This window comes from Camarhynchus parvulus, chromosome 6 (assembly GCF_901933205.1).
Source record: "Camarhynchus parvulus chromosome 6, STF_HiC, whole genome shotgun sequence".
Classification (NCBI taxonomy): domain Eukaryota; kingdom Metazoa; phylum Chordata; class Aves; order Passeriformes; family Thraupidae; genus Camarhynchus; species Camarhynchus parvulus.
This window is the reverse complement of record NC_044576.1, coordinates 28,567,785-28,585,768: the sequence shown is the minus strand read 5'-3', so window position 1 is coordinate 28,585,768 and position 17,984 is coordinate 28,567,785. Positions and strand designations below refer to the sequence as shown.

The 17,984-nt window shown below is 41.7% G+C and overlaps 1 protein-coding gene across 3 annotated transcripts in view; it reads left to right on the top strand.

Moving 5' to 3' along the window:
- Nucleotides 1–17,168, top strand: part of HSPA12A (heat shock protein family A (Hsp70) member 12A) — a 53,277-nt gene extending 36,109 nt beyond the window's left edge. For all 3 annotated transcript variants that reach the window (XM_030951362.1, XM_030951360.1, XM_030951361.1), the window contains exons 8-13: nucleotides 3,942–4,113; nucleotides 7,135–7,221; nucleotides 7,773–7,877; nucleotides 8,807–9,065; nucleotides 10,697–10,800; nucleotides 12,055–17,168. In XM_030951362.1, coding sequence (XP_030807222.1) covers nucleotides 3,942–4,113; nucleotides 7,135–7,221; nucleotides 7,773–7,877; nucleotides 8,807–9,065; nucleotides 10,697–10,800; nucleotides 12,055–12,689 — 1,362 coding nt within the window. In that variant the 3' untranslated portion in view covers nucleotides 12,690–17,168. The remainder of the gene's footprint in view (nucleotides 1–3,941; nucleotides 4,114–7,134; nucleotides 7,222–7,772; nucleotides 7,878–8,806; nucleotides 9,066–10,696; nucleotides 10,801–12,054) is intronic.
- The last annotated feature ends 816 nt before the right edge of the window (nucleotides 17,169–17,984 follow it).

Genomic DNA, 17,984 nt, shown 5'->3' with positions numbered 1-17,984 from the left:
TGGCACCAGCACACAGACCTGTGCTACTGGAGGGAGTGAGGTCTGGGAGTTCTCTTGTCAAAAAATGAAATCCTAGTCCTCAGGCATATGAGCAAAGTTGAATTTTAGAGCAGTTCTTTTCATAGTGCTCTTTGCTTCTTCCAGGTGTATAAATGCAGCAATGTCTTGCAAATTGATTTAAGAAATTTTTTGTGCTCAAATAATTTTTGTAATCCCATGATGAGTTTTCCACTTTTGTGTTCTTGGGGAATTTGCTCTCTACTTCCTTCATGTTCCATAAGTGATGACTGCTAGTGAGGGTTACAGGAGCAAGAAAATCTCCTTAGCAGGCTGGAGTCAAGATACTGCTCTGTTCTAAACTCTGCTATAAGCTGCCCTGGGCAGAAGCAAATTGGTGTGTCTCTCCCACTGCCAGAATGATCTCTAGAATGTTGAATACACTGTTTAGATCTGCCCTGCTCAGGCCTGTTAACTTGTGAATCCCTGGTGTTTATTACAGTAGTGCTTGGGCAGCAGTGGGCAAGAACATGGAGTGAGGCAGACAGAAAGCAGAAAGTGAAAAATACAGCAAATTCCCAAATGCCTGCAATTAATAATTTTAACAAATGCATCACTGTTTCTTCATGTTGGCTGCCTGCTGTTTCCACTCCTCTTTCTCTGCATGCTCCATATTTTTCTCCCATCTGTCCCTTGGCCGTAATGATGGGACAGATGCACTGCCTAAGTCTTCCTCTTGGAGCTTGGATTAAAACAACCTCATTGCTCCATTCCTCTGCAGCAGTATTTATGTGCTCATGTTTCTTTATCATCTCCCCCTCTCCCATTTTCTCTGTGCTGTGTATAGATGTATAGATATATATGTAATATGCTCTCTTTCATGGTTTAAGTAGAAATACTGTATACATGAGGTATGAAATATTGATTGCTACATAACACATATATATATGTAAATATATATGTGTGTGTATATTACATATATGTGTGTCTACATATAAAATGTGTTGGATGCCTTGTACCTTTCACTCTAAAAGATCCTCTGTATGGTCTTTTTATGATGTGAAGCAACACATTCTTCATTGTAACTGGCCCTTCAAACTCTGTAAGAAGAGCTTTTAAACTAAAGACCTCAGCACTTTCTTCGTGAGGTTCTGTTAGGATCAGCTGTGCTTTGAACTGTTAAAAACTGTCATTTCTGTTGCATGTTTTCCTCAGGAGATATTTTGGATATGTTAAAATCATAGCTAGGGAGAAAAAGGAGCAAGAATAGCATCTGCTGTGCACGGAGGGTCTGAGAACACAGCTCGAGTCCATCCGCTGCAGGTCACTGCCTTCCTCTCCTGGCTGCAGTGTGAAAAGTTCATGGTACAGGCTGCTGGAGGAGGGGAGGAAGCAAATGTTATTGTTAATGGTTTACTGTTTGCTTTTAGCAGGACCAGCCTTGGGAGTTTGTACTAAAATTCCCCCTAGAACAGATGATTTGGCAATTAATACAATCTTCTCCCCACCACCACCTCCAGTTTGGAAATACCAGTGCATTCCATGTGTGTGCAACTCAGTCCTTGTCACCTCTGCAAATGCTCTAGGTTGTAGCCTTTGCATTTTAATATCCTTGGCAGCAAACTATTTTTCCCTAAAATACAGTTTTGTCTTCAGTGCTTAGGTTAGCCTAAGAATTGTCTGTGCTGCTGACACATGCCCAGTACAAGGAGCAGACTGAGCATTCTTGAGTTCATTTACATTGCTAGATAGTGAAAAAACCTCACTTGCTGCTCAGATTCAGAGCTCTCACAGAATATGATAATGGATTTAATGCAAGTAAAAACTGAAGCGGGGTAGTCAGGATCAAGCCACTGGATAGAGCCAGAAGTGCTGCCCTTAGAGCTGCAGCAAGATCCAGATTTGGCTTTTAGCAAAACTCCCCAAAGGCAAAGACTGTGTGCAGACACCATACATTTGTGGAATTCTTTAGCAGATCAGACAAGTCTGTCTGTCAGGGACCCAAGTATTGATTCATATCTGGAATGTTGCTCTTTCCAGTGCAACAAACCAAAACTTCCTGTGTGGAAAAGCTCAGCTGGAGATAAGTGATGTTGAAGTGAGCTGGCATGAAACCAGCCTACTCCATCCAGATGGGTCACAGGAGGGACTGGGTTTGTCCTGAGGCACATCTTCATCCCCAGTACAGCTCCAGGGCTGCTTCTGCCAGCATGCTCACATACAAATGGTGTGATGGCAGGAGAGTCTGTGCTTAATTGATACTCTTTTTATACATTTTAGGGTTACTCTGGCTGATGTAAATTGATTTTCCAAAGTTTGAAAGTTTGGTTGCAAACATTCTTTTCAATACAATATTTTTTTCAATATGTGTTGCCACAGAGCTGGCAAGGTTTAAAATTGTGTAGTATTTGTTCAATATTTTCCTTCCCCCACAGTTCTGCTAATTTTGGATCATGCTGTTTAGTCCAGTGGATGTAACTGAAGCAGAAAGGTTTGCCCAACAGCAGTAAAGGCTGTAAAGTGACCATAATCCCAGTCGTGGTGTGCTTGTAAAATAATGAGCAACCATGATTTAAGAGTTTAACTCTTAACTCATTTTAGAACTTGTTTGTTATTGTTTTGCCTTTTTTTTTTTTTACCAACAGTGAGGTAGATGCTTTCTTTCAGAATCTGTTTATGTTTACTTCTTAGGATGGAGAGGGTAAAGCGAGTCAGGAAATGTGAAGGACAGTTTTGTGTCTCAAGTCTTATCCTGGTACTACTTTTTAAACCGACTTTACTTTGAGTTTCTGGCTGCAGTTGTCAATGAGGCAGCAATTCCCACAGCCCACAGTGTAGTTGTATGAAAGAAGCCAAATTCCAGTCCAGGCCTGCAGACTTTCCATGTCCTTTCCAGTCCTTCTTTTGGGGATGCTCTAGAGATACCACTGTGTGTGTGTGTGTGTGTATGAGTTGAAGGCTGGAAGACTGACTGTGGAAGCAGGAAAATGTTCATTTTGTTTTATTTGTTTGCTAGCAAGCGTTAGTGCTCAGCACTTAACACAAAAGTTGGCAGAAAGAGTTGAAAGATGTCTTATTTTGTAGGCAGAAGTATTATGAAAAAGAAATTAAAACAGAGTTTTTTGAACTGTTCTTTGAATATTTTTCTCTAAGCCTAGTTCTGAGAGTGATGTAGTTACATAAGAACTTGTGGCTTTTTGAAAATATCTGTGTCTGAAGGCTGAAAATCCAGTAAGAAAATAGAAAGAATGGCAAACACTGGTTTTATACTGTGGTATTATTTTTAGGCTTGTTCTCATTACATTTTAGGGAACCTGCCCTGTTGTGTTTTGTCTCCTTGAATATACTGAGCATTTTGAAGATGGTATAAAAGCAAATGTACTTTAAAGCATTTTGAAATAGAAAATGTTGGTTGTAAGACAGAAGATGCATTACTGGCAAAGTGTATTGTATATTCCTATACAGTTAAACAGTGCAGGAACCTCATTTTGGCAAGGACTGTGAATATCTGGGACATAAAGACATACTTACAATATTGTTGTGGCGAGGAGAGGCAAAAGGAGGCTGAAAGGAGGCTGGGGCCCCTGTTAGCTGGCAGATTCACAGGTTAATTAGAATTGAGTTCAGGTTTTAGGCCAATTATAACAGGTTTCAAACCGATTTCCTTCGTTTCTCCACCTGTCATGTACACAAGTGCTCGATTAGCCACTTAGCATGGTAAGTGCATGCAATCCTCCCTGTTACAGCCTGTGCAGTTGTGCTGTGCAGTGTGGGCAGGACAATTCCCAGATGCAGACCTTTCCCCCTGGCAGCAGCTCCTTGCTGGGGTGAGCTCTGCAGGGCGAGCCAGTGGAGCCCAGGGGCTGGGGACAGCCTTGTGCTGAGAGGGGCTGCTGGGCTGCAGGGTTCCCCACCCCACTTCTCTGATCCCTTCTCTCTCACAGGCAGGAATGGCATCTCCTGAAAACCCCGAGCAGTTGATCATTGCCCTGGAGCCCGAGGCTGCCTCTATCTACTGCCGAAAGCTGCGCCTGCACCAGATGATAGACCTGAGTAATAGGGCACCTGTCAATGGCTACAGCCCGAGTGACACTATTGGAACTGGATTTACACAGGGTACTTCTGTTCATTCACTTTGCAGATTCTCGTTGCTTTGTCCCCCAGCTGGGGAGCTGGTTTCTCACCTTTTCTTGTTGTCTTTGTTCCCTTGAAATGTTTCAGGCTGGCATCAGTTTGTTTTAAAAACTGTTTTGCTGCTTACCATAGTTAGACTTGTTTATATGTTGAGCCAGCAGACATCACAGAATTATTTGGGTTGGTTGGAAAGAAACTCAAAAATCATCTAGTTCCAGCTCTCTGCCATGGGCCCAGGTTGCTCCGACCTGGCCTCGGACACTTCTAGGGATGGGGCAGCCACAGCTTCTCTGGGCACCCCTCACCACCCTCACAGGGAACAATTTCTTCCAAATATACACTTGAATTTTATGCAGGTAGCTTCTTTGTCTTGCCTTTATTTGGATGTTATAGGAGTTTTTTAGTATTTTCACACCAGTATTTTTCTGCCTTAATTTAAGTTAGTACTTCATGTTGGATCATTTTTTTAGTTTAATTTGTTGGAAGCAATTATGTGTTTGATTATCTGCATTATTGAGGCAGTGCTAAATAACTGGATCTGCAATGAAACTATTAGTCTGAGGTGTTCCCAAGTATTGGCAGATGCTTTTTGATGTCATCTTTATATGAAATATCATTAATGACTTTCAACACTCAGTGGAACACATGGCATTGGAATGTAGCAATGAATTTATCTGCATGTTGAAGAGCAAGTGGATGATGCACTTCTGATTTATTGAGCTGGGATCTGTTGCTACTGGCGCTGTTTGAAGGGGAGGGTCAGAGATTGGAGCCCTGTAAGTCACTTGAAGGAAGATCCTTCATCACCAGATTTTTTTGAGCTTGGCAGCCTACTGAAACTGGAGGCAAAAAGAGGAAACCAAAAAGGAAAATGGCCTGCAGCAGTAAGATCTGATAGCTGCTTAATGTGCATATTTCTCTGTACCTCTGTGAATTGTAACAGTAGCCCTGATACTGATGGTAGTGTGACAGTCTATCCTAGAAGGAGTTTCTCAGAAGAGTCTGTGTTTTATCACATTTGCTAGGCCAAAACAGTAGAGGCAAGTGGGAGGTTAAGCTAGTAGAGCTATTCCTGCACTTACCAGAACATTTTTTTTAGTTAGGCAGAGTGACTACATCATTCTCTCCAATCCATGGCTCTCCCAGCCAGCACTTGTCAGATGTGTTCAGTGTTTGGAGGCCCACGCAGAGTACAGGACACAATCTGTTTTCAGGATTCTGTCCCTTCAGGGCCCCTTGGCTTCTGTCCCCCTCATTCGTGCCCTGAAATGTTCCAGCTCCATGTGATGTTACATGAGCTCACTTTCAGACAACACAGGGATTTGCTTGTAGGAAAATAATAAAGGAGTTTAGCTGGTAGAGGTTTTGAACCTGGCCAGAATCTGGCAGATCATGGATTTCTGCTAATGGGCTTTTTCTTGGGTGGGGGTACCACTCTCATTCTTGACTTTGTATGGTAAAAAGCTATTGGGGATGAGAAAGGTTTCATGTCAAAATTAATGAAAACAAAGTTTGGAGTGAATTAATTTGGGGTTGGAATTAAAATTTCATAAAGGCATGGCAAGCACCCAAGACAAGCTGAGAACAGATTAAGGAGAAAAACCCTTTAAATATAAACAGAGAGAAGCACTCCAAGGACCATATTATTGCTGTGAAGTCAAAACAGAAATTTTAGTGTTCATAGTAGCAAGGATAAGCTTGCTTCAGTTGTAGTTAAAGACTGGCTCTTGTGTTCACTTCTAGCCCACTGGAGAGAATGAAAGGATTGCCATTGATTTCTGTGAGCTTGACAGGCCCTCACTTGGACCTAGTTCTTGTTCTGCCATGGAATTCTTCATCTGAGCTCTCCCTGTGCTGCCCAGTCCCTGAACTGGGGCTGGGGCAGCTTCTCTGCATTGTGCAGCCTTCTTGGGGAGGGTGCAGGAGCAAGTGGAGGTGATGCTCTATTTTCTGATGACAGGCACTACAGAAATAGGAAGCAAAGTGCATTCTGTGATTTGCATGCTGGTATTTTCAGAAAGAATTTATACTCATGACAGGCTGCCTCTCTTGTAGTGTTTTATGAAGTGCCTTTGAAGGTGAGTGATGATAACACAAGGAATGTAGGATTTTTTGATCGTTCAGTTATGGAGGTTGATTTAGAGGCATAAATAGCAGAGGTTCTCACTACTCTGCTTTCTCTTGACAGACTGTTCTGCATCTTTTAAATGTCTAAGTAGCAGTTAAATCTTGTAAGTTAATGGGTTGTTACAATAGTCTTGCAAGATTGCACTTAATTTTAAATTGGTGTATATTTTAAATATTGTGAAGGTCAGCCCTGGTGGTCACTGTGTCCTTAAGATTAATTCTAATTCTTACTTGTCCTTAAGATAATTCTGAATAATCTGAGCAGGAGTGCTTCTGGCTGCTTTTTTTGGGGTAGACTGACATCCTGAGAGGCTGGGGAGGCGTATTTGCCTGAGCACTCAAAATGAGCAGTGGCTTTTGGAAATGTGGGAATGTTCTCCCATCCCGGGTGATGGGGGGTTTGTCTGGGTGTGGGCTGGGGCTGCCACCTGCTGGTGGTGGAGGCTGCTGTGAGCACAGCTGGCTGCTGTGAGCACAGCTGGCTGCTAGCCTCCTACCCTGCTGCCAGCACACACTTAGCAAGCCAGAGTGTATTGAAAAACCGCAAGTCAGACCTGTTCATAGCTTTCTTATTATTAGATTGTTACTATATATCATTAGTTTGCATTATTTCTGTTAGGTAATTCATACAGATTAAAAGACAGTAAGTATATATAACAATATCAAGGAAGATCAGGGTGGCTGTAAACCATTTTTCCTTCTTTCCAGGAATGACATTCGAACGTTCCTGGTCCCAGTGCAATCATTTTTGTATATTTGTTAAGAAGGGATACATACAGATCTGTTAGCCTGCTTGCACTTGTTTCCTGTAGTTTTTGATTCTATTTCTTCATGCTTTTTTAAACTCAATAACTTTTTTTTTCTGTCAATCACTAGGGAAGGAGCACGTGCGCCGGAACCGGCAGAGCCGAACCTTCATGGTGGAAAATGTCATAGGAGAGATCTGGTCTGAGCTGGAGGAAGGTACTGTCCTTTCTTCAGCAAACTTTGCTCTCACTGGTTTTGTGTTGCAGGCAAATATTGTGTTTCCCACAAAGGTGCTGTGCACTGCATTGTTCTCACAGTGGTTATAAAGGGAAAAAGGAAAAAACCACAAGTTCACGTGCTGCTCTTGGTTACAAGTGCTGAATTGCAATTCTGTATGCTCTAGCATAATAAGATCTATTAATGAGATGGTGGAAAGCCATGCAACTGGAATATTTTCCTCAGAACAGGCTTTGTAAATATGATATAATATTTGGTAGCCCACTAGGATGTACACCAGCAGCATGAGCAGTTCCACTTTTCAGCTGTGCTACATTAATAGCCTTTGACATCTGACTTTGATATTTGTTATCAATCATTGTGTTGTAATTACTAGCAGAGTTCAGGTCTTCAGCATGGCCATTGCTGGCTGTCTGTAGACCCTTATCTCCCTTATCTGATGCCCTCAGGAGCTCTCACTGCAATGAGCTGCTGTGCTCATAGTGGTATAAATGGCTAAATGGCCCTGGCCTGTCCCCTTGGCATTCCAGGTGATCGGTACATCGTGGTTGACAGCGGAGGAGGCACAGTGGACATGACTGTCCATCAGATCAGGCTCCCTGAAGGACATCTGAAGGAGCTCTACAAAGCAACAGGTATTCACAGAGTTCACAGAATTACTACGTTGGAAGAGACCTTAAGATCGAGTCCAACCTATGCCCTAACACCTCATGTAATGTCACTTCCACTGCTTGCTTTGTGTAATTAGATGGTGTATTACATATTTATGTAATGTTTTGGCTTGTCAGTGAAGGAAATGTGTGCCTTTATTGCATTTTACTGACAGTTCTTCCTGAAATGAGACCAGCACACAAAATTAGTATAACCCAGTGTGGCATTCACGTTCTCTGAACTGAGAGAGACATAAAGCTCTCTCCCAGGATTTTTCCTGAGAAAGGCAGTGAGAAAACTCGGAGAAGAGAAGACAATTCTTACCTCTATTCACTGCTCCTCTTGTTTTGCACCTGTGGAATGCCTTATGGAGATGGTTTACCGAAAGTGATTTGGTAATTGGACACCGGTGAAGGTTGTTTTGTTTCCTTGGCCAGTTGGGTCAAAGCTGTGTCCTGGCTGTCTCAGACAGTCATGGGTTTTCCTTTAGTATCTTTTGTATGGTATAGTATAGTATCTCTTCAGTGTAGTTTTAATATAGTATTAGTGTAATATAGTATAGCTTTAATAAATCAATTGTTCTGCATTCTGAATCATGGAGTCAAAGCACGTTATTCCCTGGCTGGGCGATCGCCTGTTTCTACGATAACCCAGCTGCTGGTTGGCTGAATCACTCATGTATAGTGGTAGTGTTAGAGTGGCTGTGATGATACAGGAGTAACAGTGAGGCAAAGGTTAGATCTTGTTGTGTATTAGACCAACTGTTACATTTAGCAAAGATCCTCTTTTTGTGAATCTTCTCCTGTGACAGTCCTGAGAGTGTTGTTCCGATGTGTATGTGGCCAACTCGAAATGTCATAGGAATATTAAAGAATATCCTGAATATTAAAGCTGTGTTTTGTCTGTGCTACAGGTGGCCCATACGGTTCCCTAGGTGTGGACTACGAGTTTGAGAAGCTGCTGTGTAAAATCTTTGGGGAAGATTTCATCGAGCAGTTTAAAATCAAGCGCCCTGCAGCCTGGGTGGATCTGATGATCGCGTTTGAGTCCCGCAAGCGGGCGGCAGCTCCTGACAGGACCAACCCCCTGAACATCACCCTGCCCTTCTCCTTCATTGACTACTACAAGAAGTTCCGAGGGCACAGTGTGGAGCATGCCTTGAGGAAAAGCAAGTGAGTAGACAAGCACATGGATGCAGAATTAACTACTGGTAGCAAAGACAAATAATTAAAATATCCTAATTAATTACACTAGAACTGAAAGGGAATAGTGTAGAAGTGTAGTGCAAGGATGAGAAAATGGGGTTGCTTCTGATGCAGTTTCCAAAATGAAAAGTTCTCATCAATTTCTTGCAAAAGCTTTTCTGTACAAGACTTGCACTTTTCAGATATTGCTTTCTATGACTTGTTAGGTCACCACTGCAATGCTTTCTTTGACTGTATATTGTGGATCTCTTGCATGTTAATTAGGAATGTCAGATCAAACACAGAATTTGTTGCCTAGAACCTTAATTTTTAGTGGCCTGGATCCTAAAAAAAAGTCCAAGATTGTAAGATGTGAAAATATGTTCATGGCTTGAGGGAAGTTATTAACAGTATCAGATCACTAGAGAAAACATACCCTACTGCATAAAGCTCTGTAAGAGGAAGCATTCAGCTTTTGAAGTGATGGCAGGCTTTTGCTTCTTATAGTATTTAACAAGTTTGATAATTTGCTTGGTAGGCAGGGAGACATAATCTCCTCCAGAGATCTTAATTAATGATTTTCAGTATCAAGAAGTCACTCTAAGTGACAAGGCTCTGGGCTGTTGTAGAAAAGGAAGTGAGCAGAAAGTAGAAATGGGCATTTTGCATCTCTTGAAGTTACATATTACGAAAAACCGGGAGTTTAATGAGAATGAGCAAGAGAGCCTTTGAATCTGGGACAGAGTGCTTGGGACCTGAGAGGGGAAGATCTCATATTTAGTACCTGTACCTTAATTTTTTAAACTAGCCAGTGTTGAATGTAGTATGCAGGCTGGAACTCCTGCATCTCTTTCAGAAGTTATTGGTAAATGTACGGGAAGCTTATGTGACTTGGAATCCAGCAAAAAGTTGCTTTCTAAATGAGACTGAGGTTCTGAAATCATTAAAAATTTCTGGAAATCCTCCTCCTCACGAGGCCATCTCCTTTTTGTTAGTAGTCTTAATGGTGAATCTTAGAGAAAATGATAGATGCTCCCTTTAGATGAAATGAAATTAATTGGATAACAGGATAGAGAGAGTAAAGGTTAACATATAATGTGCATGAATGTAAGGGAGATTACTGAGCTATACAGATGTGTGTGTCAGTGATAGAATAGCATAATGCCAGTGTTCACTTAATAAATGTTATGCCTCATTACAAATGCAGTTCTCTGTTCTTACTCCTGAGGCTTCCCAACTTGCTTGTTTTCCTTGTGTGTTTCCAGTGGCCTTGGCAGGCCACTGCTATAATCTAAATGTTGCCCTTCTGGGGATGAATCAGTGCTGTTTCAGATGAGCGAGCACTGCATTGACTGCCAGCTGTTTCAGAGAGCAGTTGAGCATTGCTAATGCTGCAGAAGGCAATCAGGCAAAGAAAACAACAATTAGACAAGCCAAAATAATAATTCTCCCTTCAAGTTTTACATAACTGCAGTTGGTATGGGGCTAGGGTGAGGGTGGGGTGCTTTGTTCCAAGGAAAATGCATGCAGATTCTGTAAATTCATTAATTTATTTAATGCTGGTGGTTTCACAGCCCAGCTGCAATGCTTTAATGTTCTTTCTCACTGTTCCTTTGCAGTGTGGACTTTGTGAAGTGGTCCTCCCAGGGAATGCTGAGGATGAGCCCAGATGCAATGAATGCTCTTTTCAAACCTACAATTGACCAGATCGTTCAGCACCTGAGTACGTATCTGGATGTGGTTCTACTTCCTGCCTGAGCTCAAACTGAAACTTTGCTCACCCTTTTCAACCCAGTAACAACTCCTGGTATGCACCAGTTGTTGACAAGGAATTCAGTTCTGAAACTTGCAGCTCTCTACAAATCAACTAGGAAAATAATAAAAGTAAGGGATGTGTCCTGAGCACATACTCCTGCCTAGCTCTAGTGCTAGTTGCGGAGTGTGATTCAGTTCTGTTACTGCCTAAGCTCCAATTACTCTATGCTTCCAGGGCTGCAAGCATTCAGAGGGCTGACATCCACTGGAAAACCCAGATCCTGCCTTTCTTTTTCCTGGTTCAGGCAACAACCAAATTATGCCAGAGTTGTATCTAGTTTCTGACTATTCCAGCTATTAAGACCTCCAATTCATTCCTCCCTAGTGGAAGGTCACATTTGTTCATGACCATCACTGACATCTCTAAAGCACAAATAGTAAATGATGCATCATGATAAAAGTACTTCCAGGCATGGCTTAAGCAGCAATGAATTTATTTGTCCAGTAATGGAAAGTGACATCTGCTTATTGGAAAAGTTACTATTTAAGGTCTTCCTAGCCAAAGATGAAATTAGTGTCGAGTATAATGTTTGTGGTGAGAAAAGTATTTCTTTCTACACATTACAAAGCACTGTTTGGAATAAATATCCAGCTTTGCTCATCATGTGTGAGGGATTATTAGCTAAATTTCAGAACTTAATAAGACAATAAGTGTAGAGCAGCTTATATGTGAGCAGAGAGGGAGGGAGGCACCTAGGACTGCAGCGGTTGTGACAGATAACTCACTTGTTTGAACTAAAAGTGAGCCTACAACTGCAGTGCATGGTTTTCTTGAAAGTAGATGTAGGCTTAAGCTAAGAAGGAAAATGTGTAAAAATGTAAAGAGGGATTATTTTGCAGATGGTATTTATTGTGGTTCTGCTAGGGTTAGAAATAATAAGTGAATTTGGAATGGAGTGATTTATCTGGAATGCAATTTATGTTCAGTTTTAAATGCCAATTTCAAAAATGTGGTTTGGTTTGAGGTGAGTGAATTCGTAGTGAAATACACTAGAGATAACAGATGTAGGACTGGTGCATGCTGAGGGGGTGGCAGTGTGGGCACAGACGTGGCAGTTTCAGATCATGTGCATGGAACACTCAGTACACTCAGACATTGCCATTTTCACTTGCACTGCCTTGTCAAAGTGGATTTTACTGGATGCTCTCTGTTTCTGCTCAGGTGAGGTGTTCGATAAGCCAGAGGTGACCAATGTGAAGTTCCTCTTCCTGGTGGGCGGCTTCGCTGAATCCCCCTTGCTGCAGCAAGCCGTGCAGAGCGCTTTTGGCTCCAGGTGCCGGGTGATCATTCCCCAGGATGTGGGGCTGACCATCCTCAAAGGAGCTGTTCTCTTTGGCCTCGACCCTGCGGTCATCAAGGTGCGGCGCTCCCCGCTGACCTACGGCGTGGGGGTGCTCAATCGCTTCGTGGAGGGCAAGCATCCCCCGGAGAAGCTGCTGGTCAAGGACGGCACGCGCTGGTGCACCGATGTCTTCGACAAGTTCATCTCAGCCGACCAGTCTGTAGCCCTGGGAGAGACTGTGACCCGCAGTTACACACCTGCCAAGCCTTCTCAGTTAGTGATAGTGATCAATATCTACAGCTCGGAGCAGGACAACGTCAGCTTCATCACCGAGCCTGGTGTGAAGAAGTGCGGCACGCTGCGCTTGGATCTCACGGGAACTGACGCCTCCGTGCCCAACCGGCGCGAGATCAAAACGCTGATGCAGTTTGGGGACACTGAAATCAAAGCCATGGCTGTTGATGTTGCCACCTCTAAAAGTGTCAAAGTCGGTATTGATTTCTTAAATTACTGACGGCCCTTTCCCCTGCCACAGCCTGTTTGTGAGACTGATCTTCCACTGTTCCGTTTTTTGACTTCTGTCTGTCATGTCATCACCGTGAATTTCAGCAGGCTACATGAGAACAGCTAGTAAGGTGGGGTGTGTTGTGTTTGTGTCCTTTGGTGACCAAGGACTGCATTTTGAAAAACCCTTAAAAAGTTTTAGGAGCAAAAGTTCCAGAGGTAGTAAAAGTTACCAAGTTACTCACGCATGCTTAAAGATCTACCTTTATAAAATAAACACTGATTATTGTTGGGTCCTGAAGGTTAGTTAAAAAAATACCAAGTTTTAATCTCTTTGCCTTGTTCTTCTTCCTCTTCCTCCTGAGAAAAACTCACTAACCCACGTGGCTGCTGTAGGGGATGTATCTGTGTGGGATATCTGTTTAAACAGCACCATCCTCTGGCAATGGGAACAAATTAGTAGCTTTATTGTATTCTTTTGATTTTTCCCAATGCTTTCAGAATTTAAAGTGCTGAAAATTAATGACTCAAAGAAATAGGATCTCAATTACTTAAATTCTGTGTAAAGAAAATCCCCAGAAATTCTTAAAATTATATTTAGGAAATACATATGTGTTTTGGGGGCCTAATATTGATTGCTCCAGGTTAAAAACAAGGCCTTTGTTGTCAGAGCTCTCAGAACAAGCTGTCAGATTAATTAGCTAGCATTACCCTCATTATACTTTGGAAAATAATATTAAGAACAAACCTATTTCTCTTTTGGGTCTTCTAAACTTATTTTTATTAGTCTCCATCTGAAACCACAGAATCACAGAGTAGTTAAGCTTGAAGGGGACATCCACTGACTGTCTGATAAAACCTCTTTTTCTAAGCAGTATCAGTCAGAACAAGTTTCTTTTTCCAATTTTATGGTCTCCAAAATGAAGATCCCTAAACTCCAGGCAACTTATTTGACAACCCTCACTGCAAAGGTTTTTTTCTTATGCTTAAAAGGAATTTATTGAGTTTAAATTTGTGCGTGTTGCCTCTTTCTTGCTCCTTCACTGGATACCTCTGAGAAGTCTGGCTCCATCCTCTTTCCTGTCTGCTCTCAGGCATTCCTAGCATCCCCTGAGCCTCCCTGCAGCTCTCACAGCCTCTCCTCACATGAAAGATCCCCCAGTCCCTTCTCCCGTTTGTGGCCCTTTGCTGGTCTCAGAGCTGTGTCTGTGTCTCTCGTGTCCTGGCACTCAGACATGGTCCCAGCAGGGCTGAATCAGGGAATGATCCCTTTCCTGCTCTGCTGGCAGTGCAGTTCCCAGTGCAGCCCAGAGGCTGCTGGCATCTCCCTGCAGGGGCACACTGCTGGCTCAGGCTCAGCCTGGCTCAGTGTCTGCCTGCCACGATGCCAGGGGGTGTTGTGCTGCCAGGCTACTCCCAGACAGCTCCTCCTGGTGCACGGGCTCCTTCCTGCCCACGTTCAGGACTCTGCACTTGCCTTTGCTGAACTTCATGAGGTTCCTGTCTGCACATTTCTCAACATCCCTCTGACCCATCTGCTTTATCAAGCACTTCCTCAGGTGATTATATTTCTTTTCTTGTTCATTCCTGTGTTAAGATTTGGAAGCACAGCTAGATGATGGCTGTCCAGAAACATTTAAACAATTCACAAGAGACAAAACATTCAAATCTAAAATACCATAATACATTTTTTTGTAGGAAACATTTTAATTCAGTAAAATATATTGCTGGGTTCAGTTGAATGGCCAATGAAGTGGAAGGCAGAAGCCAATAGAATGAAACTATAAATAGCATTAAATAAAGCATCCCTTACCTGGCAGTGAGCACAGAGCTCTTGATGCAGGAGAAATGCACTGATGGCCATGGTAGCATCTTGTTTTCCAAATAATAACTTAAGTGGAAATGTTTCCTTAAGCATGCTCACCTGGCAAATTTCTTTTGCAACTAGAATAGTTTTTATTTTGCAAAATGCTACAGGAAGAAAACTTCTGAAGCTTACATTCTGCCATGAACTGACAACTTCAAATTCAAATCCTAATTCCACTCCAAATTAGCAGAGTGGTACAAACCTGTAGAATCATCCTAAAATGCTGACATTTCCCAGTGCATTTATACAGAGCTGCCTGATTACCTGCTGGAATTCATTGCATTTTCAAAACGTTGCAATGTTAATTATTAATCTAAACCTTCCTTTTTAAAAAGTTGAGCATGTGTTAAATCCATTACTGACACTTTTGGGAGATTAAAGCTTTAACAGTTATTTCATTAATTTATGTTCCAATCCTGCACTTAAACTTTCTGTGTTTATCCTGGAGTTTTGCCACAGTAGAGAGCTGGACAGCTGATCCACTGCATTTTGTCATTGAGTTTTCTGTGTCTCCTGCAGAATTCCCTGATTTAATGGGAAATGTGTTCTGCATTCAGCTTTAAAATAAATAAATAAAGGACTATGGAGAATGCTAGTCACAGTATCCTGCTGGATACTTTCTATAATTACAAAGTGTGCTTGTTCGCAGTCGATTTCCTGCTGCCTGCTAAATGCTTTAAAAGCTAAATACTGGGATTTTTTTTTTGTGTGTGCTGCTTTCCATGGTTTACAAACAAGAGAAACTTTAAGATGAGTTATGAACAATATAATTTTATGTATATACAATATTTAAATATTGTACAGACTCTTTCTTTCTACAGTGCTATTTTCTTGTATAAAAATGCACTTTGCCTCTGTTGATTTCATTCAGCTGTTAATTTTAAATAACACAGTTTCTCAATCAGCTTCTGTAATTATAGGCTTTTAAAGATGGTAAGATATGAAATGTAAAAGGCCAATCTTTTAATAATAGGAAAGAGATGTTGGTGTGTCAGAGAATACAACATTCTTCCTGCAATGCAAGTCATACCAGCTAAGCACATCACACAAATGCAATAGTCTGTTGCTGGAGTTTTCATTTCTTTGTTTCAGATGGTGACCATTCCATCTCCAGCAATTCTTCATAATAATGGATGAATCCTCCTGTAAAACCAAAAATCAGATTGTAAAATCTGGGTATACAGCTTCTTCACTAGGTTTTGGGTTTTTAATAAGGATCTTCTCTAGTTTAAAAAACAACAACAACAACAAGTGAAAAACTACCTCCCAAAGCCAGGCAACACTCTTATATTGTAGCTGCAGGTAAGACACAGTCTGTCTACCACTTCCACCTGCCAAAAACCAAAATTCTTACAGAAAAATAGGCTTTGCTGTCTTTGCATGCTATGTTAAGCTGACTCTGTCCAGTTCTGCACAGATTTGTTTTCAGTGGCCTTAACACAGGATTTGGTTTAATAAATGGCTGCCACCCCCTGTCCCGCCTGTGAAGAGGTGACCTGCAAGATCAGGTGGCCCATGAGCTTTGTGCTGTTTCCAGCCTGTCTGCAGGGAAAGCTACAGGTGGATTCTGCAGTTCTTGTGAAGCACAGCTCCCTGCACAGCAGTGATTCTCTGCCTTTCTGATTCACCTTTTGTAAGATCCCATCTGGATCCAAGCAGGGGCTTGTTTCTGAAATCCCTTTAACTGTAAAACGTGGTTTACATATTTTTGCACTTCCTCCTTCAGTCTGGTGAGAACACTATCAAGCTTATCTTTGCAGAGCACTGAACTACTGAACAAACTCCCAGCTGTCCTTGTTGCCCTCTTTCAGAATGGAAAATTAGCTTGTCTCTCTAAGGAATTAGGATTGTTAAATAGAATATTATGCTGTGGTCTGTAGACAATAACCCAATTAAACAGCTTTACATTTTAAGAGGCATGAGGATGCCCATTTCGATAAAAGATGTTAGGTTGTAAAATTTATATGAAATTCACTAGGAAATGAGGCATTTTTAGGATTGTAGTTATGATACTTTTGCAGGACATTCCCCTGCAGAGCATTTTTTTGGTAGGGGTTTCAGATGACATTGTGCAACTTAGTGTTGGAAAGACAACAAGGCCAGCTATCCATAGGGAAAGCAGAAGGTCTTGGCAGGAGTTTTGCTGTAAGCAGCAATTTGCAAGTTTGGGTCCAAGTTACTGAACTCTAGGCTGAAGTTTAGCAGCTAATTGTGATGGAATGGTTAATTGTGCTAGAATATGATAAATGTGCAGTGGTGGTTAGGACAGTTTTCAGTGGTATGAGTATACCAATATTCGTATACAGGAGTTTTAATGCATTATTATGAGAAGGCTAATTATATATTGCAGAGATTTAATAGCCAAGATAAGCTGCATACTTATGATATGAAGTGGCTTAAGCGGATGAATAGTATAAAAGTTGTTGGGCATAATGTCACAGTACTCACCTGCTTGAAATAGTCTTAAACTATATTATAAAACCAACCATTGTGGTCTTGTTCACCTCTGTGCAAGATAAATTCAGATTTCACTGATACTTGGAGCTGTTCACAACTTGTCTGGATTGTATCTTGAGTGTTCTTGTGTCTTCAATCATGTCAAATAAAATACCTTAAAACTAATTTCTCTTTTTGGGTGCTACTATTCTTATGAAAATGGCTATAAAAAGAAACCTAATTTATTATGAAAGTGAGGCAGGCCAAGTGGTTATGCTTGAATTTGGGTGCTCCTTTATGTGTGTGACTGAGCAGAAGTGACACCAGCCATCTGTATGGCTTTAGTTCCCTTGTGTGCCCAAGGTGGAGCTTCACTGCTGCTCGTGACTCAGCTTCCAGCAAAATTGGTGTAGCTCTCTGAGTAAGGTGTTTGTTTGTTGGAGTTCAGGCAGAAAGACTTTGGGCAATACCAAAAGCAGATCAGGTATTTTCTGTAATGATGCTCTCAGAGAGCCAGAAAATGAAATACAAAATCTGATATATCAAAGAGAGGTGTAATCCCTTAGTTCTTGTATTATTTTATTGTTAAAAATTCATTATCAGGCAAATAAGCTGGCCAATAACCAGGTATATTAGCATGAGAATGTGCCTATTTATAGATCTAGGGTTCAGTAAGGTCCAGCTGCACTGCAGAAACCTTTGCACAGCAGTTTGTGCAGTATTACATTTTTCTGCTAACAGCTGTAGGCCGTGTCCCTCCGAAATTCAGCAGTGTTGGCACAAGCTCTGGAGGTGATTCAGTGGCACAGGTGACCTTGGTCCATGATGCTGCAAAGATGCAGAGGGTGAACTGAGAGGCTTTAGCAGCCCCTACACCCAACTTCCACCTATTTGCTGCAATGAAGGTGTTTTTACAAGTGCTTTATGACTATAATTATAAACACCATCCTAATAGGCTAGGTACTGTATTTAACTTGTAATGAACTTGATTTCGGCTAAACA